Here is a 21,992-nt window from a genome sequence, read left to right as displayed (position 1 = left end):
AGGTCCCTGCTGCTGCCCCCAGCGTGGGGCAGGGCCAGCTGCCATGGAGTGGGGGGTCCCCATCTGCGCCCAGGGAGAGGTGCCCACCTGCCCACCCCCTGCTCAGCATCTCGTGCATGCCCAGCTCTCCAGCAGAAATCCTTCCTTTCTTTGTTGTCTGTAGCTCACGTCGCCTTTCGTGCCTCATTTCAGGGGCTGGAGCAGCGTTTCAGAAGCAGGAATCCTTTGTGTCTGAAATGTAACTTTCTCTGCCTTGAGGCTGAAACGTGTCTTTCTATCGAGTCCTGGGCCTGGCACCACTGTGGTGGGGTTTGGGGCTTGTTTGGATTCCTGTCACTGAGGAGCAAACGTTTGTGTCAGCAGGCAGAGGAGAGACATGGCACAAAACAGCCAGCTCTCCTGGCTCTCTCTGGTTGGGCTGAGACTGGCAGGGACAGCGTGTGGTTCCCTGTGAGGACCAGTGTCCCTTCCGCAGGTGGGGCAGGAAGGGCAGCTCCTGTGCAGCCCCCTCTCACCCACCTGTCCCAGGGGGCAGCTGCAGCCCATCCGCCAGCCCAGGGACACGAGCTCCCTCCTCTCCCTCCAGCCTCACTCGCTCCAGGGGGAAGGAACAACTGGTGTGGAGGTGGTGTGGGAGCTGCCACCCGCACCCTTCTGTGCCTGCTGCCTCCCTCCCCATCCCCACCACTGCCTGCAGCCCCCCTCCCCACGGCAATCCGGGATGGGTGGCACATTCCCCACTCTGCACTCTCCCAGTACACCCACATCACAGAGTGTGAAAGGGAGCGCAGAGATCGTAGAATCACAGGATGGTGGGTGTTGGAAGGGACCTTTAGAGATCATCTGGTCCAGCCCCCCTGCAGAAGCAGGTTCACCTAGATCAGGTCACACAGGAACATGTCCAGGTGGGTCTTGAAGAAGGGGATGGGGTCTGCCCTCCTGCAGCTGGCCCCAGGCTGGGGGCTGCCAGCAGCTGGGTGCAGAGTGGTTTGAGGGGCAGACAGGAGGACCTCAACTCCCACTTTCCATTGTGCTCCAGCCCTTTCCCTGCAGCTCTGCCTGGGTTGGGATCCCACAGCCATCGCCCTCCTCTCCCTGCTGCCGTGCACCCCTGCCTCAGTTTCCCTCTCTGTCAGCGAGCTCAGAGCTGAGCCTGGCCTGGGGTCCCAACGCAGGGACCTCACAGAGGAGCCGCCAGCTGAGAAGCCCCTCAAACTTAGAGCTCTCCCCTTCCCCAAATGGCAAGCTCCCCAGCACTGCAGCTGGGAAGTGGGTTAAGGCTCTGGCTCGGGGAGGGATTTTTCCCTCGATGTAATTTTTGCCTCCTACACACGGTCTGTTTTGAGCAGTGCCTGGAGGCTGCACACCCCCCGCTCTGCTGCTGGGGCGGCTGCAAACGGAGGCGCAGGCACTGGGAGGGAAGTGCCTGCTCCAGATCCCAGCTCGTTAGGAAAAATAGCAGCAAATTAATTAAGCTAATAGCTCGCTCTGCGCCAGCAGTGCCCCCGTCCGTGCAGAACCAGGGGACAGAAGCTGAGCCTGGATCTGGGGCGCGTTTCTCTGGGGGCACAGCACGATGCTCCGGGTCCCTGCTGGGTTGGGATCCCACAGCCATCGCCCTCCTCTCCCTGCTGCCCATCCACAGCCCCACTGCCACTGCCAGGAGTGCCCCCTCTGTCTCAGTTTCCCCTCCAGCCTCTGCTGTCATGAGAAGCCCTCCTCAGAGTGGCTAAAACTCAGGGCTGGGCACCCTCCTCCAGCCACCCCAGGCAGAGAGGATAGAGGAGCTTGGCTGGGTGGGAGCATTTTGGGGTCTCAGGTGGGGTGTGTCTGAGCGCAGGAGCCTCGTGGGGAGGGTGCAGGTGCTGTGGGGGTGCAGAAGGACCATGCCATGCTGAGCCATCCCACCACAGCCCCGTGCAGCTGGGGATGGGGACGTGGGGACACGTTTTGTCGCTTCCCCACAGCCGCGTGGATGGAGTTGCCAAGCAACTGCCGGGTGGAGGCGAAGTGGGAACAAAGCGGGAGCTGCCGGGACCCCCATCTTCCATCCCTCCCCAAACCCTCCAGGGCTGCCATCCCAGGCACGGCAGGGACCTGCCACATCCCCCCGGCCTTTGCCACCATCCCACCCCGGGGCTGTCACTGTGTTCACAGGGACTGAAGCCCCAGAGGTGGTGACTGCAGGGGTCACAGAGCCTGCCACCATCCCAACCCATGCCCAGAGGGGTGCAGAGTGGGACCCAGCCCCGGTGCCTCCCGGGGTGCCGGTGGGGGGACAAGGGGCAGCGGGGCTGGGGCAGGGGGCTCAGCGGCTGTGCCCCAGGCGGGCGCCACGTCTCACCCTGCCCTGCCCCGACACCTGCCCCAGCTTGCCAGCCCGGCAGGGCCTGTTGGGCCTGGCAGGCAGCACGGGGGGCAGGCAGCCGCCCCGACCTGCCCGGCCCTGCCCGTGGGGCGGCCCTGGCCCCGGGGGCGCCCGTGCCAGGGTGGGGGGTCCTGCACACACCCCCGGCCCTTTCCCACGCTGCGAGAGCTGGGCTCAAGGGGCTGGCGGTGGGTCACCCCGTGTCCGAGGATGTTTCCTCCCCAAGGAGGGGATGCCAGGGAGGGACAGCATAAAGGGGGATCGGATGGCAGAGGGGTGGGCTGGCACAGGGTGGGCCATGCCGGGGGACAGGGCGACGGGGTGTAAGACAGCACGGGGGAGCCGGCGGGGAGGTGAGGCTGTGCCTCCCGATCAGGGTGGGCAGCGGTGTGACGGCAGGACGGGGGTGACAGCGTGTGGGCTGTACCCCCCGAGCCAGGCTGTACGCCGCGGGGGGAGGGCTCATCCCCCGCGCGTGACGGATTGCGTGTGGCCCCGTCCGCGGCGTGACGGTGCTGCGGGAGGGGGGAGGTGACAGGGACACGGCATCACCTGCGCGGGGCTGCCGCGGGAACGGGGAAGCGGGGAGACGACGGACAACCGCGTGCCGCCGCCTGCCCGTCGCTGCTGCGGCTGCACCGCGGTGTCCCCACGTCGCCCGGCCGGGTCCGGTGCCGGTGTCGGCGCGGGCGGGGGCGGGCAGGTGCCGGCGGTGGGGCCGGGGGCGGCGGCGGGGCGGGGCGGCGGGGCGGGCGCTGGCGGCCGGGCGCAGCGCGCAGCGGGCGCGGGGCGGGCGGGGAGCGGCGCCGGGGCCCGAGCCCGACCCGAACCGAGCGGAGCCGAGCCGCCCCGCCGCCGCCCATGGCCCGGTGAGCTGCCGCCGCGCCCGGGGCGGCCATGAAGCCGCTGGAGAAGTTGCTGAAGAAGCCGGGCTCGCACCTGCCCGCTCGCCCCGCCGCCGGACCGGGACCGGGAGCGGGGCCAGGATCGGGACCCGGACCGCGGCGGCAGAGCCTGTCGCGCCCGCCCGCCTCCCCTGAGGAGCCGGCGGGGTCGGCGGGGCCGCAGTCGGGCAGCGAGGGCCGCTGGCTGGAGCTGCGGCCGCCCGAGGCGCCGCTCCCTTCCCCCGAGGAGCCGTCCCCGGCTGGCGACCGGGACCTGGAGCCGCCGAGCCCCGAGCCGCCGCCCGCCGCCCGGTGCTGCGGCTGCGGCTGCGTCCCCGCCGCGCCCGCGCCCCCCGAGCGGCTCCTGGCCGCGCTCCTGGAGCGGCTGCCGGCGGGCGGCGCGCACGGCCGCGGCTGCGGAGCAGGTACCGGCGGTCGGGGCTGGCGGGGCGGCCGCTGCGGGACCCCCGGGGGGAGCGGGGCGGGAGGGGCAGCGGGCACCTGTGGGAGAGGCTGCGGGGGGTGCCGGGTGCGGGGGAGAGCGGGAGCTGCGGTGGCGGGGGGGTGCTGGAGGGCGATGCGGCAGCGCGGGGAGGCGGAGGGACGGGACGGGGAGGGCGATGATGGGCGACAGTCCTCCCGCTGCCGTGGGAGATGCCGGGGTGGGAGGTGTGGGATGGGAAACGCAGCGCGGGAGATGCCGGAGTGGGAGGTGCGGGGTGGGAGATGCGGGGTGGCTGGCGAGGCGGCTGGCACCACGCAGGGGACAGGAGGGTGTCGTCTTGGAGTGGCAAGGTCAGGCTGTGTCCGCGCTGGAGCCAGGGTGCCCGTGGCGTGGTGGGGCGGGCAGAAGCACGGCGGGATGCACAGGGGTCCCACGGGGCATCGCTGCGGCCGCGGGGCTGGGCAGGGGCACGGCGGGGGCTCAGCCTGGCAGCGAGCTCGGCGGCAGCACCAGGCTCGGGGGAGGCCGAGGCTGGCCGGGCACGGAGCCCTCGGCCTCCCGGCTGGTTAATCTTTAACGTTTCCACGGTGCTAAAATTAGCCCCGAAGGGAGCTGCAGCGGCGCGGGGCGGTGGCGGGGGGAGCGCGGGCGGACGCCCCTTCGCTCCAGCACGGGCTTCCCGGTGCCCTGGCGCCGTCCCGCCGCAGCTCCCGGTGCCGAGGTGTCGGCGCGGGTTCGGGGGCGTGTTGCTGGGCAGGAGCCAGGCTGGGTGCAGGAGGGCTGGGAGCTGACCCTGCTGGGCCGGGGGGTGGGTGGGGGGCGATGGGGAGCCCCATCCCACCAGCAGCTCCAGGGGCAGCCAGGGCTGGGGTGGAGCTGAGCCACTGACACGAGGGAGCCCTTCAGGTAGGAGCGAGATGAGACTGGCAGTGCCAGGCCCTCGCTGCCTGCACCAACACGCTGCCAGGCCCGGCCCTGCTATGCCTGGGCTGGCAGGGAGCAGGGGGGGCAGGAGCTGGCACGGGGGTCCAGAGGCTTCCACCAGCTTCCCAGCATCTCCCGGTGTGGGAAAGCCATTCCTGTGGCTCTTGGGGAAGGTGCAGGTGCTGCAGGGAAACTGAGGCAGGGCTGGAGGGGGATGCAACCTGCAGGGAAACTGAGGCAGGGCTGGAGGGGGATGCAACCTGCAGGGATCACAGCGATATTTGGTGTCTGACTCCCACCCCCAGGGAGAGCCCAGGAGGGGGCTGCACCCCGGGCAGGAGGGGATCTGTGTACCTGCACCCCTCCTCGCTGCCAGCGCCCCCAGCCTTGACACTGGTGCAAGGCGTTGAATGTGGGGCACCAGCCTGGCAGTGCCAGCAGCAGCAGCCTGTGCCCTAGACCACCCTGTCCCTCTTTCAACAGCAGTTCATTCCTTGTGGGCACTGTACCCTGGTGTGGTGGTGCCAGGGGAGCCTCAGCCCTGTCTCAGCACAGATCTGTGGCTGAGTTAATGGGCTGGGGCCTGAGGGCCTGCTGTGGGGGGGACACCCAGGTCCATGGGCCTCAACAGGACCCTGAGGTCCCACCACAGCGTCCCTGGGGCACCCTCTGGGCACTCGCTCAGGGCTTGCAGTTGGGGATTGCTCTGGTGCTGGGTGAGGGAGCGGTGCCTGGTGCAAAGGTCGTGGCAGAGGCTGTGTGCTGGCGCTGCCAGGCACTGCTGCTGCTGTTGGCCCTTCCACTCCCCAGGCTGTACCGTGCCAAACCTCCCCCTGAGCCCGGCAGTGGGCACCCGTGCAGTGTGCCCTGAGCGTGGCTGCCCCAGTGGCTGCTGCTGGCACCCACCCTCGATGTCTGCCTCAGTTTCCCCACTGCCCTGAGCCGTGTCCTGCTTTGGCCGGGGCCGGTGGGTGTGCCAGAGCCGTGTGTCACTGCTCCGGTCCTGCCCTTCCAGCCCTTCTGCCGCTGCACCGTGCTCCTCCCAAGCCCTGGCTGCCCCATGGGGCTGTGAGTCAGCCTCGGGTGTGGAGAGGGCTCAGTGTGGGGCTCGGTGTGTCCCCATGTCACTCTGGGGAGCAGCGTCGCTTCCCTTGGCCACCTGGCTGCACTGGGCACGGGGCCTCTGGGGGTGTCGTTGGGGGCTGCATGGGGCACAGTGCCCACGGCTGACCCCCTCCCCTCCTCCCCCAGAGTCACTGCTGGATGACATTGTGCTCACACACTCGCTCTTCCTGCCCACCGAGCGCTTCCTGCAGCAGCTGCACCAGCAATATCCTTGTGGGGCAGGGGGAGGGCGTTGGGGGTGCCACCAGGGTGCAACAGGGAAGGGTCTGAGGTAGGGCACAGGGAAGGTGTGAGGGTGGTGTAAGGTGAACATGAGGGTGCAAGCTGGAGGGCCTCAGGTGGGCATGAGGGTGGCACAAGGGTGGGCATGGGGCTGTGAGGAGAGGGGCATGGGGAGGGCAGAGAGTGCTATGGGGGTGCATGGGGGAGCAGCAAGGAGGGAACTGGGGTGCCATGAGAGTGGATGGATAGGTTTGGGTGCAGTGGGGTGACACCACGGTGGGCACTAAGACGTTCCCTAAGTGGCTGGGGGGCTGTGGGTGCTGGTGGGTGCATGGGGTCCCTCCTCATTGTGATTGTCCCCCTGTGCTGGGCCCTGGGGAGGCTGCAGCTCCAGGACTGTGCTCAGTGCTGTGCCCCTCACTCACTGCCACAGGGACACTGAGGGGCTGCAGTGTGGCCAGGGCTGGGGAAGGGGCTGGAGCACAAGGGTGCTGGGGAGGGGCTGAGGGAATGGGGGTGTTGAGCCTGGAGAAGAGGAGGCTGAGGGGAGACAGGAGCCCTCTCTGACACTCCCTGACAGGAGGCTGTGGGGAGGTGGGGGTTGGTCTCTGCTCCCAGGTAATGTGATGGGACAAGAGGAAACATCCTTAAGTTGCCCCAGGGGAGGCTGAGGCTGGAGCTGAGGCAAAACTGTGTCCCTGAGAGGGGTGTCAGCCCCTGTGCCAGGCTGCCCAGGGAGCTGGGGCAGTGCCCAGCCCTGGAGGGACCCCAAAGCCGTGGAGCTGAGCTGCTGAGGGCTGTGGGTCAGTGCTGGGCTGGGCAGGGTGAGGGCAGGGCTGGGACTGCAGCAGCTTCAAGGGCTTTTCCAGCCAAAATGATTCTGTGTGTCCTCCTTGACGTGTCACCTTCGTGCTGGCCGTGGGCAGCCCCGCGCCGCGCTGGGAGGACGGGGCCGGGCTGCAGCGCAAACGGGCCGTGCTGGCCGTGCTGCTGCACTTCCTCGAGACCTACAAGGGGCTGCTGCAGGAGGAGGAGAGCGCTGGGAAGGTGATCAAGGTGGGTGCTCTCCCCCTCGTGACCCCACAGCCCCCATAGCTCCGGTCCTGAGCCCCTCTTACCCCATCAGGAGCTTTACCTGCTCATCATGAAGGACACATCCCTGTACCAGGACCTGGAGGATGAGATATACAAGCTGCACCAGCTCGTGGAGACCGTAGAGCTCAAGTAAGGGGGGAAAATGCAATCCCTGTGGGTCAGGGGGTCCCCAGGAAGGACCAGGAATTGTGTTCTCTGGGGATGCCCAGGAGCTGGGGAGGGTCAGGAGCTCCTTAGCAGCCGTGTGGCTATTGCAGAGCAGCCTGGCACGGCTCGGGGTGCAGCACCCAAGGGTGCTGGGGGCCTTGCCTGAGCCTGTGCTGCTGCTGCAGGGTGGCTGATGAGACCCCTCCCCCGAACAAGCAAGTGAAGCCGCTGTTCAGGCACTTCCGCCGCATCGACTCGTGCCTGCAGACACGGGTGGCCTTCCGCGGCTCCGACGAGAGTGAGTGACCGGGGCGGGTGCTGGGCTGGCTGCTGGGTGCCAGGGTGCGTGCTGGGATGGGTATTGGAGGCTGGGGTGGGTGTAGGGATGGGTGTTGGAGGTAGGGATGGGTGCTGGCATGGTTGCTGGGTGCCAGGATGGGTGCTGGGTGTCGGAATGGGTGCTGGGTACTGGGATGGATGCTGGGATGGGTATGGGAGTGGATGCCAGGTGCAGGGAAGGGTGCCAGGATGAGTGCCGGGATGGGTACTGTGACAGATGCTGGGTGCAGGATGGGTGCCAGGTGCAGGGATGGGTGCCAGGATGGATACTAGGTGCAGGATAAGTGCTGGGTACCAGTATGGGTGCTGGGTGCCAGGATGGGTACTGGATGCCAGGATGGGCACTAGGTGCAGGATGGATGCTGGATGCCAGGATGGGTAGTAGGTGCAGGATGGGTGCTGCATGCTAGCATAGGTGCTGGGTGCAGGATGAGTACCAGAATGGGTGCTGGATGCCAGGGTGGGTGCTGGGTACCAGGATGGGTGCTAGGATGGTTGCCATGATGGGTACAAGATGCTAGGATGGGAACCAGGTGCAGGATGCATGCCAGAATGGGTGCTGGCTGCAGGATGGGTGCAGGGATGGATGCTGGCTACAGGATGGGTGCAGAATGGGTGCTGGGGTGGATGCTGGGTGCAGGATGGGTGCTGGCTGCAGGATGGGTGCAGAATGGGTGCTGGCTGCAGGATGGATGCCAGGATGGGTGCTGGGATGGGTACTGGCTGCAGGATGGGCACAGGATGGGTGCTGGGGTGGATGCTGGATGCAGGATGAGTGCTGGCTGCAGGATGTGTGCAGGATGGGTGCTGGGGTGGATGGTGGGTGCAGGATGGGTGCTGGCTGCAGGATGGGTGCTGGGGTGGATGCTGGCTGCAGGATGGATGCTGGGGTGGATGCTGGGTGCAGGATGGGTGCTGGGGTGGATGCTGGGTGCAGGATGGGTGCTGGGATGGATGCTGGCTGCAGGATGGGTGCTGGGGTGGATGCTGGGTGCAGGATGGGTGCTGGGATGGATGCTGGCTGCAGGATGGGTGCTGGCTGCAGGATGGGTGCTGGGGTGGATGCTGGGTGCAGGATGGGTGCTGGCTGCAGGATGGGTGCTGGGGTGGATGCTGGGTGCAGGATGGGTGCTGGCTGCAGGATGGGTGCTGGGGTGGATGGCGGGTGCTGGGGTGGATGCTGGATGCAGGATGAGTGCTGGCTGCAGGATGTGTGCAGGATGGGTGCTGGGGTGGATGGCGGGTGCAGGATGGGTGCTGGCTGCAGGATGGGTGCTGGGGTGATGCTGGCTGCAGGATGGGTGCTGGCTGCAGGATGGGTGCCATGTGCCAGGATGGACACGCGAGGGGCCGTGCCTGCCGCGTGCCTCAGTTTCCCGTCCCGCTGCAGGGGGGCTGCGCGGAGCCCGGCCTGGCCCCGACCTGCCCCCGCTCCCTCTCTGCAGTCTTCTGCCGCGTGTACATGCCCGACCACTCGTACGTCACCATCCGCAGCCGCCTCTCGGCCTCGGTGCAGGACATCCTGGCCTCGGTCACCGAGAAGCTGCAGTACTCGGAGGAGCAGGGCGCCCGCGAGGACACGCTCATCCTGGTCACCATGGCCTCGTCCGGAGGTGCCTGCGGGGCTCAGGCTGAGGGGAGGGGGTGTGTGTTGGGGGTGGGGGTGTGGAGGGCAGGGGCTGGGGGGTCTGCGTGGCGCTGACCCCCTGCCCGCGCCGTGCCCGCAGAGAAAGCGGTGCTGCAGCCCAGCGAGGAGTGTGTGTTCACCACGCTGGGCATCAACAGCCACCTCTTCGCCTGCACCAGGGACACCTTCGACTCGCTGGTGAGCTGTGATGCCCCCACCCTGCAGCATGAGCCCCCTCGCCACGACCCGCCTTCCCTCCCCCCACACTTGCTGAGCATCCCCCTCGTCCCCTGCCAGGTGCCGCTGCCCGAGGAGATCCAGGTGGTGCCGGGGGACACGGAGATCCATCGCGTGGAGCCCGAGGAGATCGCCAACCACCTCACGGCCTTCCACTGGGAGCTCTTCCGCTGCATCCACGAGGTTGGGAGGGGGAGCAAGGGAGAGCCCTGGGGAGGGGGCTGTGCCGTGGTGGTGGGGGGTGGGTGGATTCCCGGTGATGGACATCCCCTGTGTGCCAGCTGGAGTTCGTGGATTACGTGTTCCACGGCGAGCGTGGCCGGCGGGAGACGGCCAACCTGGAGCTGCTGCTGCAGCGGTGCAGCGAGGTGCAGCACTGGGTGGGCACGGAGCTGCTGCTCTGCGAGTCGCTGGGGAAACGCGCCCACCTCCTCAAGAAGCTCATCAAGATCGCCGCCATGTGAGTGTAGGGGCTTGAGGGGGAGGGGGTGTGTGTCTCTGCCCACCCACCCTCCTCCTCACCCTCTGCCCACCCCCCAGCTGCAAGCAGAACCAGGACATGCTCTCCTTCTACGCCATCGTCATCGGGCTCAACAACGCGGCCATCAGCCGCCTGCGCCTCACCTGGGAGGTCAGAGGGGTTGGGGGGGGCTTCCTGGAGACCTCTTCCCCCCTCCCTGGGGTGCTCAAGGGTGTCCCTGAGCGCTTCACGTGTGTGTGTCCCCCTCCCCTTCCCCGGGTTTGTCTTGCAGAAGCTCCCAGGGAAGTTCAAGAACCTGTTTCGGAAGTTTGAGAACCTGACGGTGAGAGCACGCCGGGGGACTTGGGGTTGTCCCCCACAAATTGTTTGACCCTCCTCCTCCCCACCCTTGGGGGGGATTTGGGGAGCTGGTTGGCAGGAGGTGTTCTCACACCGTCCCAATGCAGCCACAGTGGTGTAGGGTGGGGTTGGCAAGGCAGGCTGGGCAGGGTGCTGGTGCTCGATGGGGAGCTGCCACCCCCTAGTTCTGACCTCCCACCCCCCCTCCCCACCATCCCCACCCCCCAGGACCCCTGCCGAAACCACAAGACCTACCGGGAGGTGCTGGCCAAGATGAAACCCCCCCTCATCCCCTTCGTGCCGCTCATCCTCAAAGGTGAGGGGGGGCACACAGGGGCTTCCCAACCCCCAATCCTCAAGTGGGACAGGGTCCCGTTGCCACCTCCCCAGGCCTTGCCCCTCACCCCCCTTTGCTCCCCCCCAGACCTGACCTTCCTGCATGAAGGCAGCAAGACCCTCCTGGACGGACTGGTCAACGTGGAGAAGCTGGTGGGTGCCTCTCGCTGTGTGGGGGACACACACGACGTGGCTGAGGGAGGCCTGGAGTGAGGCCAGGGAGCCCACTGAGGGGCTGCAGCCCCTCCTGCCGCTGCTGCAGGCTGGAGGGGGCTGAGGGGTGCAGGGGCTGACGGGGGGGTTGTGTCTGCCCCAGCACTGCATCGCAGAGAAGGTGCGAACCGTCCGCAAGTACCGCAGCCGCCCGCTCTGTGAGTACCCTGGGACCCCCCAGGAGCCCCCCAGCCCCAGCCAGGCAGGGCACAGGGGCCAGTGCTGTGAGGGGAGGGGGATATACACGGCCCTGCCGTCCCTGCTGCTGGCCCCACGTCGCTGTCCCTGCATCCCTGTCCCTGCATCTCTGACCCTGTGTCCCTGCATCCCTGCCAGCCTTGCATCCCTGTCCCTGCACCCCTGCATCTCTGACCCTGTGTCCCTGCATCCCTGCCAGCCTTGCATCCCTGTCCCTGCACGCCTGCATCTCTGACCCTGTGTCCCTGCATCCCTGCCAGCCTTGCATCCCTGTCCCTGCATCCCTACATCTCCAGGGGCAAGGGCCTGTTGCTGTGGAGGGGGCTGATGCTGCAGGTGGAGGGATGTGCATGGCTCTACCATCTCCCTATGGGGTGGGCATGTGTCTGGATCCATGCATCCCCCTCCCTCCATCCCAGCATCCCCATTCCTGCATTGCCACCTGTGTCTCTTCATTCTCATCCCCTGCATCCCTCCATCCCTCTGCCTGCATCCCCATCCCCACATCCCCACCCCCACATCCCCATCCCTAACCTCATATCCCCATCCTCACATCCCCATCCCCACCCCCATCCTCATCCCTAACCTCGTATCCCCACCCCCACATCCCCATCCTCACATCCCCACCCCCACATCCCCATCCCTAACCTCGTATCCTCACCCCCACATCCCCATCCTCACATCCCCACCCCCACATCCCCATCCCTAACCTCGTATCCCCACCCCCACATCCCCACCCCCACATCCCCACCCCCATCCCTACATCCACATCTCCATCCTCATGTCCCCATCCCGATCCCCACGTCCTCATCCTGATCCCTACATTCACATCCCTAACCTCGTATCCCCATCCCTAACCTCGTATCCCCATCCCTACATCCCCATCCGCACATCCCCATCCCCAACCTCATATCCCCATCCCCAACCTCATATCCCCATCCCCACATCCCCATCCCTACATCCACATCTCTATCCTCATGTCCCCATCCCGATCCCCACGTCCTCATCCTGATACCTAGATTCACATCCCCATCCCCACATCCCCATCCCCACATCCCCATCCCCATATCCCCATCCACATCCCTATCCTCATCCCCATATCCCCATCCCCATCCTCATCCCCATCCCCACATCCCCATCTCCACATCCCCATCCCCACATCCCCATCCCTATATCCCCATCCCCATCCCTACATCCACATCCCCATATCCCCATCCCTTCATCCCCATCCCCTCATCCCTGTCCCCACATCCCCATCCCCACATCCCCATCCCCATCCCCACATCCCCATCCCTATATCCCCATCCCTACATCCACATCCCCATATCCCCATCCCTTCATCCCCATCCCCTCATCCCTGTCCCCACATCCCCATCCCCACATCCCCATCCCCACATCCCCATCCCCATCCGCACCCCCACATCCCCATTCCCCCATCCCCATCCCTTCATCCTCCCCTCCTCATCTTCATTGCTGCATCCCCACCCCCACATCCACATCCCTGCCTCCCTCCCATCCCCTGCATCCCCTCCTCCCAACCCCATCCCCGTCCCCTCATCCCCGTCCCCTCATCCCTGTCCCCACATCCCCATCCCCGTTGCCGTCCCCGGGGGGATGGCCGCCGCCGCCCCCCCTCTCCCAGCGCTGTCCCCCCCCAGGCCTGGAGCTGGAGGCGTCCCCCAGCCAGCTGCAGACCAAGGCCTACGTGCGGCAGCTGCGCGTCATCGACAACCAGAACCTGCTCTTCGAGCTGTCCTACAAGCTGGAGCCCGGCAGCCAGTGAGGGACGGGGGGGCTCCAGCCCGGGGATGCCCCTGCCTCACCCGGGGGGCCGGGCCCCCCCAGCACTGACGCACTTTGGCCAGGGGCTCTTTGGCACGGGGAGGGGGGGGGTAGGTTTGGGGATCCCGGGTGCATTTTTTTCCCCCCCCTCCATTCCCCTGGCACCCCATTGCCCGCCCCCCAGCCCCCCCAGCCCCCAGAACCCCATCCAAGGGGATCCGTGTACCCCTCCCTCCCCCCTCTAGTTTTGTACGTCGCCCCCCGCCCCCCTCCCCCGCCCTCCCCAGACTTGTATATTTTGTACCGAGCCGCCGTTCGGAATTGTACATTTATTTTTTAAGAAAAACGAGCAAAAAAGAGGAAAAAACCCAATAAACCAAAAAAAAAACCACACCAACCCAAACCCGACCCAAAAGCGCGGGGGGAGGGGAGCGCGGGGGGAGGTCCCGGCGCTGGGCTCCGGAGTGCCGCTGTGGCTCTGGGGTCAGCCCGGGGGCCCGGCACCCACCGGGTGGAAGGGGGTCGTGGGGGGGGTCGTGGGGGGGGTCGCGGGGGGCAACGCGACCTTCTCAAGGTGCCGACGGGCGACCTCACCAATATGGCGGCCCCGAGGGCTGCGGCACGCGACCTTCCCAGCACGGCCGCAGCCCCGGGTTGTGCGCGTCCCTCCCGACATGGCTGGCGGCCGTAGCCGTGTGTGCCGGCGGCAACCTCCGGCCGACAGCGGCGGCTCAGCGCAGAGTCCCTTCCGGGCGCCGCCGCGCTCGCTTCTCTCTCCTCCCGGCCAGGCCGGGTCCCCGCTCCGACGGGCGGTGACCTTCCCAAGATGGCGGCCGCAGCGCCCTGCCCCCGCCCGGCTGCCGCGCCCTCCCCAGCATGGCGGCGCGGCACCGCCCACATCCGCGGCGGGGGCGGGCGCAGGCGCAGGCCGGGGCGGCCGCCGCCATTTTGTTGGTCGGCGGCTGGAGGCCGGACGGCGCCGCGGGGCCGCGTTTCCGGGTGCGGCGGGAGGAGGCGGCGGGTGAGCGCGGGGCCGGGGCGGCGGGGGCCGGGGCTGCGGCCCGCGGGGCCTCCCCGTGCCGGGCCGGGGCTCAGGAGGGGCGCGCGGGGCCTGCGGCCGGGGCTGCGTGCGGCCCCTGCGGAGCGGGGAGCGGCGGGTCGGTGGGCGGCTGCGGGGGATGAGGGCGGCTTTGGGGAGAGCTTTGGCAGCGAGGGAGGTGTCAGCCCCTGTGCCAGGCTGCACGGGGAGCTGGGGCAGTGCCCAGCCCTGGAGGCATCCCGGAGCCGTGGGGCTGAGGCGCTGAGGGCCGTGGGTCAGCGGTGGGCTGCGCAGGGTGAGGGCAGGGCTGGGACTGCAGCAGCTCCAAGGGCTTCTCCGGTCGAAGCGATGCCGTGGTTCCGGGGCCGTGTCGGGGAGCAGGAGGCCGGGGCCGGCTGTGGGGGGGCCGCGGGTGCGCACAGGGACACTGAGGAGGAGTTTCGCGGGGGGTCGCGGGGAAGGGCCGTGCTGGGGCGGCAGAGGAAGGGTCCGCGGGGATCCCGGGGAGAGCTGCCACCGGTTTTGCTTCTTCCCGTCTCAACGGACGGTGCTTGGTCCTCGCCCCCTGCCCTCGGGGAGCAGGGTGGGCTCCGTGCCCGTGCCCGAGCAGGTTTGGGTTGTGCCGTCCTGGAGGGGTCGGTGGTCGCGGGGTGAGGCCAGGCTCAGGGTCCCCAAACCTGAGCGCTCCTCTGGGCCTGGCGTCGGCAAACTGCGGCCTGAGCAGCCTCTGCCTGTGAAATACCCGGGTGTGGAGCAGCATATGGCCAGGCAGCGAAGTGCAGCGTGTGCCACGGCGGAGGCTGGGCTCTCCCTTCTGCTCTGGGTAAACACGGCAGCGGCTCCGTGCTCCCTCCGCCGGCCCTTCCCCCCCCCCCCCCCACCACGGCAGCACCCGGGCCGTGAGGACACTGTTCCTGCTGCTCCAGACCCCTCGGAGCACCGTCTGTAAGCGAACGAAACAAGCGTCTGATTGTTTCCTGCTCGTCCTTTGGGACGGAGGGAGAGCAGCAGCGCCGTGGCACCAGCAGCCGCAGCCTCTCCCCTGCCAAGACTCAGCAGAACTGATGCAGCCCGTGTTTCCCTGCCCTTGAGTGCCTGTCTGGCGCCGATCAGCAGCTCCTGCCCACCCTGGCTCTGTGTTCTCAGGGCTCCCCGTGCAGGTCGATGCCCTCGGGAGGGCTGCAGATGGGTTCAGGCTGTGGGGTGCTGTGCCAGTTCCTCCTTAGGCTCGGGTCCTGTCAAGGTGGTGCTTGTGTTTGCCCTGGCACAGAGAAGCTGCAGGGGATGCAGTGGCCAAGGTGGCTTTGGGACAACTCAGGGCAGACCCCCCTGAGCACAGTGCTGGAGTGTCCCCTGAAACAGCTGATTCACCAAGCAGAGGGTGAGAGTTACCTCGAGTCCCTACTGCAGCTAGCCCCTTATGACGAGCAGGGGCCCAGGCTGTGTCCCTCCTGCACCTTCTTGGCTTTGGGCAGTGTTTCTGGGGCCTGTGGGGTGGGAGGAGATGCCAACCGCCTCCTGACCTCTCAGCTGACGGGCAGTTATGGGACATTGAGCTGCTCTGTGGTGTGTTTCCCCACTCCAGTGGTCTGGAGAGCATTGTTCCCACCTTTTCCAGTGGGAAGGCAGCAGCGAGGGGCCGGTGCAGCAGCGTCCTTGAGCCAGGTGGAGGCAGAGGTGTGACATGAGAAGTGGTTTCAGTGAGCGTGGGCTGGGCTGAGTGGGGGCTCTGGGCCAGGTGCTGCCTTCCCAGCTCGGCCTCGGTTCACCTTTGGCAGACTTGGCCCCGGACAAGTGTCTGCCTGGGTTGCTCTGTCCTGGCCTGATCTCTGATGTGGAGTGTCGGTGGCTGCCGCAGAGGCTCAGATCTGCCCCGCTGCTGTCTCCAGCACCGAAGCAGTCGGCTGGGTTTGCAGATGAGGTGCGAATCCAGCCGGCTCCAACGTGCTCTCCGGGGCAGAGCTACCTGCTGAACACATCCTCTGCTCTTCTCACCTCACTGCCTGCCTCCCTTCCATGCTTACCGTGTCTGACACGTCCTCGAGGGGTTTTGGTACCACTTCTTTGCCTGAGCACCCCCCTCCCCGGGGGCGCCATCCCCTCGTGAGCTGGTGGCACAGCAGCTCTCCCGCTCGCTGCAGTGCAGGAATGCAAAAGGCAGAGCCTGTTTTCCAGCGGCTGCTCCGGGGCTGGGAGAGCACAGACCCCTCTTTGTGCTGTGGGAGGGGGTTGAGGGAGGGTTTGGCTTCATCCCACCGGGAACAATCGTGGCCTGTCAGCCGCGGCGTTGCCAATCCGGTGCCATCTGGAGCGTGTGTGGTGCCCGGCGCTGGGGCGTGAGCGTGGCACGGAGGGCAGCGCTTCTGACACCTTGCCCAGGGAAGTGTCTCTTGGGGGGTTTTTGCCACTAAAAGCAGGTCTAAACACAGACACGAGGGGCTGCAAAGCTTTGGGCCCTGACAGGGAAGTCACTGCAGCGAGTGCCGTTGGGTGTTCTGTGACCCCCGAGGTGACACACACTGCTCCCCGCTCTCTGCTGGCGACAGTGTGATGGGGCGTGTTCCAGGCCAGGGCTCGCTTCTCTGTGCTTTTAAAGTGCTGTTGTCGAGGCGCTCTGGTCCTTGTCTGACCTTCTTACTTACATCTGGCTGCTTGGAAGGAAGGCAGATCTGCTCTGCTGGGAAGAAAAGGTGGGAGGAGGGAGCGAGGGGAGGAAAGTGCCCTGCTAACGAGGGGCTGAGCGTGTTGGGTTTCTCTGGCTGGCTTTGCCACAGCAGCTCTGGCAAGAGCACGGCTCCCAGGCTTTGCTCCTCGCTCTGATCTTACGAGGTTGGTTCAGAAATCCACTTTCTTTTTTTTTCCCCCCCCAGAGTTGGGCCGGTTTCTTCACCACCGGCCTCAAAGCTGGGAGCTGCAGCACTGGGAGCTGAAATCTGCAGCACCGTGCCGCTCCCAGTGCCCTGGCGTGATGCTGGCGCTCGGGTGCCTCTCTGCTTCACGCCATCGTGCCTCCCCTTCCTTGCTCTGGTGTCTCCCACCTTGTGATGCTGTAACCAGAGAGATTCCTGCTGCTCAGCGGGACAGGCTGCACCAGCCAGAGCCTGTGGCCTGGGCACACTCTCCCTGGGCAGCTTGGGAGATGCTGGTGGGGAGAGGGGTGCAGAGGTTTGTGGGGGGCTCTGTGCTCCCCTCCCCAGCGGGAGTGGGCGAGGGGAGCTCCAGAGGCTCTCTCGCAGCGTGGAGCCTGGGCCGTGGGGCAGTGTGGACGCGGTGCTGTGTGGAGCGTCCTGCCGTGGCCTGACCTGCTGCTGTGAGGCTCCTGCAGCGATGCACGCTGCACCCGGGGCCTGTCCCTGCTTCTGCTGAGGCAGCAGGGCAGCTTCCCTGCGTGGTTTTTGTGGTGTTTCCTCCTGGCCTGGTTGCTGGGAGTGACAGGGTTACGTCTGCAAAGCCCATCTGACCCGACCCCCATCGCTGGGTCTCTCACACCCCGTTACTAGGTCATGTCTCACAGCAACCCCTCCTTTCCCTCTGCACGGGGCTGTGGATTTGCAGCCCATTCTTGGCACCTACCGACCTGAAAAGCAGCCGAGGACTCGCTCTGATGGGCCTTGGCTCCGTTTCCCCTTGGCAGTGACACCGGCGCTTCCTTCGCGCTCTCACACCTCCCGCAGCTGCGGCTGCCGCAGCGAGGGACGCTGAGGCCGAGCCCTCCCCACCTGCCCCCTCCTGCCCCAGTGTGGGCTCCCTGCTCACCCCGAGCCTTCCTAGCCGTCCCACGGTGTGGCTCAGCCCCCGTGGTGAGGCTTCTGGCAGCTTTCGGGCCATGCACAAAACATCAGATGTAGACGTGCGTCCCGAAATAACGCTTTAAGCGACGGGTGTTCTCGGGCAGCTTGTAAATGCCCTCTGAAGGGCTCTGGCTGCGTTTCTGTAGCCAGTGCAATGTTTTACGAGCGGTCAGCGATGGTTTTCTGAGCGGCCACTTCCTTTCTGCGAGGCTGTTGTGGCTTTGAGGTGGTTCAGGGTGAGTTTATCCTGTGCCCTTCCAGCAGGCACCTCCCGACGTTGCCCACGACTTGCCCTTTGCCTCAGTTGCTTGCCCTGCGCGCTCTGGATTGCGGGTCAGTGCGTCTCTTGCTTGGCCTTTGCCTAGGAAAACCCTGAGAACACTTGGCTGGGTTTTGTGGAACAGCAGGAGACCTCCCACTCCAGCTCTGCTCGTCTCCTCCAGGGCCGCTTCCCGCTGTGGAATCGGAGCAGCTCTTGCTCAAGAGTCGGCACAAGCGGTTGGTTAGCAGGCAGAGAGAGGCCCAGCCCCTCTGGCAAAAGGGAGCAGAGCTGGAGGTCTCAAGTCCTCAACCTCCCTGAAAGCAGAGGAAGAGGAAGGGAGTGTCACGGAGGCCGGGTGGGAGATGAGAGAGACCTCAAGGGGTAGGGCTGTCCCTCCTGGGGGCGTTTGGCCAGGACAGAGGAGACCACCCCAGCCTCGGGAGCCACCTTGCTGAGCGAAGGCACCAAAGGACCACAGGCAGAGCAGGAGCACAGCAGGGCCTTGGGTTTGTTTAAGCTGAGTGCAGGAGCTTAAGCTGGAGCTGCTGCTGTGGAGGCAAAGTTACCCTCCGGAGGGCAGCAGCCCTCCCTGCAGGCAGTGGCTGTGTTTTCACCAGGGTTGTTTTCCACGGTTGTAACCGAACCCTCTGTGTGGGGGCCTGGGGAGTGGGCAGATCACTGCCTTTCCTCCTCAAACGCCCTGCACAGTCCCATGGGGCAGAGACCTCTTGCTGAGACGCTGCCCCTTGTGCACTGGGGCAGGGCAGAGCAGAGGAGGGAGACACGGAAACACCAGGCCTTGAGCGATGCCGAGGGTGGGTAGGCTGGTGGCCAACTGCTGGGGCGAGCCTGGGAGGAAAGCTTGGCACGGGGGTTTGCTTTGGGCCTCCCTCCCAACGAGTGTGCCTTCTCTTTTCTTTGGCAGAGGCTTTCACCTGGGCACCTCGCTGTCCCAGCCTGGTGAGTCAGGCTCTGGTTGTCAGCCGGCGCTGCGGCAGCTTGACAGCATCAACTGAGGGTGGCAGGCTGGAGCCGGAGCCTGGCTGTCTGCTGGCGGGGAAGGGCCTGCCGTGCCGCCCAGAGGCTGTTTCGCAGATCGCTTTGTGCGCTGTGGGTTCGGAGCGAGGGTGGGAAGAGCCGCGGGTTGGTTCGGTTGTTCCCGCTGAGGTGTCAGCCGCAGCCCCCCCAGAGACTAAAGACTGGGTCTGCTGTGCAAGAGCCTTAGAGGTGGCTCGTTGGCACCTGCCTCTAAATGAGCGCGGTGTGAGCGGGCCCTGCTGCTGCTGGGGGGCTTTAAATGGCTCTCAGAGGTGGCTGGAGCCCCTCTGTGCTCTCTGTCTCACTTGTAGCAGCCTGAGGCCACCAGTATATGCCTTGCTCCCTCTGCACCTCGAAGAGCTCCCGGCTCTGTCAGCTCCAGCCTGCAGGCTTCAGTCACATGTGTTGGAGCCCACAGCCAAGGGGACGGATGGTGCATCGTCGGCAGTTGATTAAGAGGGTGTTTTTTGTCTGAACACTAACACCATGGAGCTCAGGAGCCACTTTAGCAGCGTATTGTTCTCTGGTGTGGGCCCTGCAGCACAGTTATTCCCAGCTGCAGGTCACCCTCCAAGCAGGCGGGAAGTCCCTGTGTCTCCTGCCGCTTCCTCCCCCTGGAACAATCAGAGCTGTCTGTCAGAGAGCGGTGGTTCAGAGCGGTTCCTGCCCGATCCCCTCGTGTGCCACCTCTCCCTCCCTGGCTTCCTTTCCCTTCTCGCCTGGCACATGGGACAGGGAGAGGCAGGGAAGTCTGCCGACCCTCCCGGGATGGGCTTTTCCTGCTCTTCCCTTTGCTGCAGCCCAATGTCGGGACACGATTCCTTGCTCCTGATTAAAGGCTTCCTCCGCCGACTGTGGAAAGCTGCTAAAGGACAGCCTAGCTCTGGGATGCGGTGATGGGAGGGGGAACAGGGTCTGAGGGCTGTGGAATTCAGCCCCGAGGCACTAGAAACTTTTGTGTTGAGGGTTTTGTTAAAAATGCATTGTCAGTGACCGTGGGTTGTTAATAATTCAGAGCGAACGTCTGAGTCCCTCGGGGGGAGGGGGGGCTGGATTGTGTCTGTCTTGTCTGCACGCAGAGATGCGCCGGCTCTTTGAGACGCTCCAAATCGAGGTGGCAGCTCAACTCTCTTAAAGCATGCTGATACGATTTTAAAAGCCTGAATGACCTTAAATCCTGCGATGGCTGTCTCTCAGGATAAATTATTTATGTCGCATCTCGGGCGCCGCCGGAGCCCTCTCTCCTCAGAAATGTCAGGCTTCGGAGGACGGGCTCCGAATTGGGAAGGGTTTGCTCTTGGGGTGAAGAGGAACTCTTGAGGGATTGGATGGGAAGAGGTGGAAGATAAAGGCGGGGGTGGGAGGGTGTTGGAGAGGTCCAGCCTTGGAAGTCGGTCCCCAAACCGGTGCAGCCGCATTCTGCAGCCGACATCAGAGGGTTGGAAATTCCTCTTGATCTCCAGTTCAAAGCCGCAGCCTCCCTGAGGATGAAGGCTCTTCGTCTCGGGTTTGCAAATGCGGGCTGGGGCGGTGGAGCTGTGAAACACACAAATCCTCTGCAGCGCCCAAATCCACCTCCCCCCCCTGCCCCCCCCCCCAAAAGCCGGCAAAGGAAATGCGCTGAAGGCTGCTGAAGGTCACTGCTGCCTGTCCTGCTCAACAACCAAACCACCCTCACACCCCACACAAGGGATGAGCAGGATCCAGGGCTGCTGGAGGGAAGAGCCAGTGTGTTTCCCTTCATGGCAACTGTGGCCAGTGGTCCTGGCCAGGCCAGGGCTGGCCAGTTCAGCCACTTTACGGGAGAGGGGGGCTGCTCAATGTGACGTCCTTGGGGTTGACTGTGTGTTGAGCCCCGGGTGGGCAGGGCAGCGCTGACCCGAAGTGCTGCAGGGCTGGCCTGTGGTGGGGCCCAGCAGCCGAGCAGCAGCTCTGGAAGCAGCTTTCTGCAGGCTCCCCTGGATTTCCCTGAACGCTCTCTGCTCGGGAGTCAGAGCTTTTCACACGTCCTCTTCCTCCTGGTTTTCTCACAGCTTTCTTGGGGCTTGTTTTTTTTTGTCTTTCACAAGGAAAGCTGAGGTGCCAACCAGCCTCTCCTGGCTTCACCCAAGACGGGCTCTCCCATGCGCTTTGATCTGGCTGGTGTCTCTCTCCCTGCCCCAATTCAGGTCTTTCAAACCACTTTCCCTTCAAGCGCAGCGAGCTGCCACCGCAGCATATGGAGCTCTCAAAGGCCCAGATCTGGCTCTGGGGAAGGATCCCTGGTAAGGAAGAACAAAGGAGCAGAAAGGCAGCAAAGTCGCTGTCGGAGCAGCATTGTTTCAAAGGGCACGGTTTCCGTAAGGCATACGCCAGGCAGCGAGGGGTGGTGAGCAGTCTTGCAAGAAACCCTCATGTTTGTTGGGGTTTTCTTTTCCCCCTTCCTGAAGGATTTATCTCTGTGTCTCCCTAATCTTTGTCAGCTGTCTGTCTTCAGGAACATTAAAGATGTAGGCTTTGTGTTAAAGGCAGGCACGGCTCACCCCAGCGTTCCCACCCAGGCTTTTCTCCTGGTACGAAACGATCAGCAGCTGCACCGAGTTCGGTGCCTCCCGAGTTTGGTTTTTCAATGTGACCTTTGTTGTTAATCCCCAACCTGAACGGGGCCGTGTGCTGAAACGAAATGACCTGTTTTCTCGGGAATTCAGTTTATCCTCAAGCTGCTTTAGCTTAAACTCTTCTCTCACTCTTCTAGGTCAGAGCCTTTATCTGAACGCGGGTTTCGGTGCAGCGCTAGTTTTAAGGGCATGTTAGATATGGGGAGATAATGACTCATGGTTTTCTTTGTAGAAATACCCCTCTCCTCCATGGCTGTGCTTAGGGGAGGCAATGCTGCTGTGGCATTGTCCTTAGCTGACGCAGGGCTTACGTGGGGGGCAGCAGGGCACACAGGGAGACCCGAGCAGCACGCATCCCTTTGCAGACGTGGCACTGACTTGTCTTCTGGCAGCTGACCAGCCTGTCTTGTCTGCGTGTGACAAGGCGGTGTGCCTCCATTATAGGAGTATCTGAAGGGGCTCTTGTGACCTCAAGGTGCAGAGCTGGCTGGGAAGCGGCACCC

The 21,992-nt window shown here is 65.0% G+C and overlaps 1 protein-coding gene across 1 annotated transcript; it reads left to right on the top strand.

The window, feature by feature from the left end:
* Nucleotides 1-3,265: 3,265 nt before the first annotated feature.
* Nucleotides 3,266-12,763, top strand: RAPGEFL1 (Rap guanine nucleotide exchange factor like 1). Its single transcript, XM_062017683.1, has 15 exons — nt 3,266-3,677; nt 5,873-5,951; nt 6,874-7,024; nt 7,095-7,192; nt 7,396-7,508; nt 8,995-9,162; nt 9,277-9,374; nt 9,474-9,596; nt 9,695-9,873; nt 9,954-10,044; nt 10,166-10,216; nt 10,462-10,549; nt 10,658-10,722; nt 10,886-10,940; nt 12,639-12,763. The coding sequence occupies exons 1-15, from the start codon at nt 3,266-3,268 to the stop codon at nt 12,761-12,763; spliced, it is 1,896 nt and encodes a 631-aa protein (XP_061873667.1).
* The last annotated feature ends 9,229 nt before the right edge of the window (nt 12,764-21,992 follow it).

The sequence above is a fragment of the Colius striatus genome, chromosome Z, assembly GCF_028858725.1.
Source record: "Colius striatus isolate bColStr4 chromosome Z, bColStr4.1.hap1, whole genome shotgun sequence".
Taxonomy (NCBI): Eukaryota; Metazoa; Chordata; class Aves; order Coliiformes; family Coliidae; genus Colius; species Colius striatus.
Note: the sequence above shows the minus strand (reverse complement) of the source record. Positions and strands in the feature narration are given on the sequence as shown.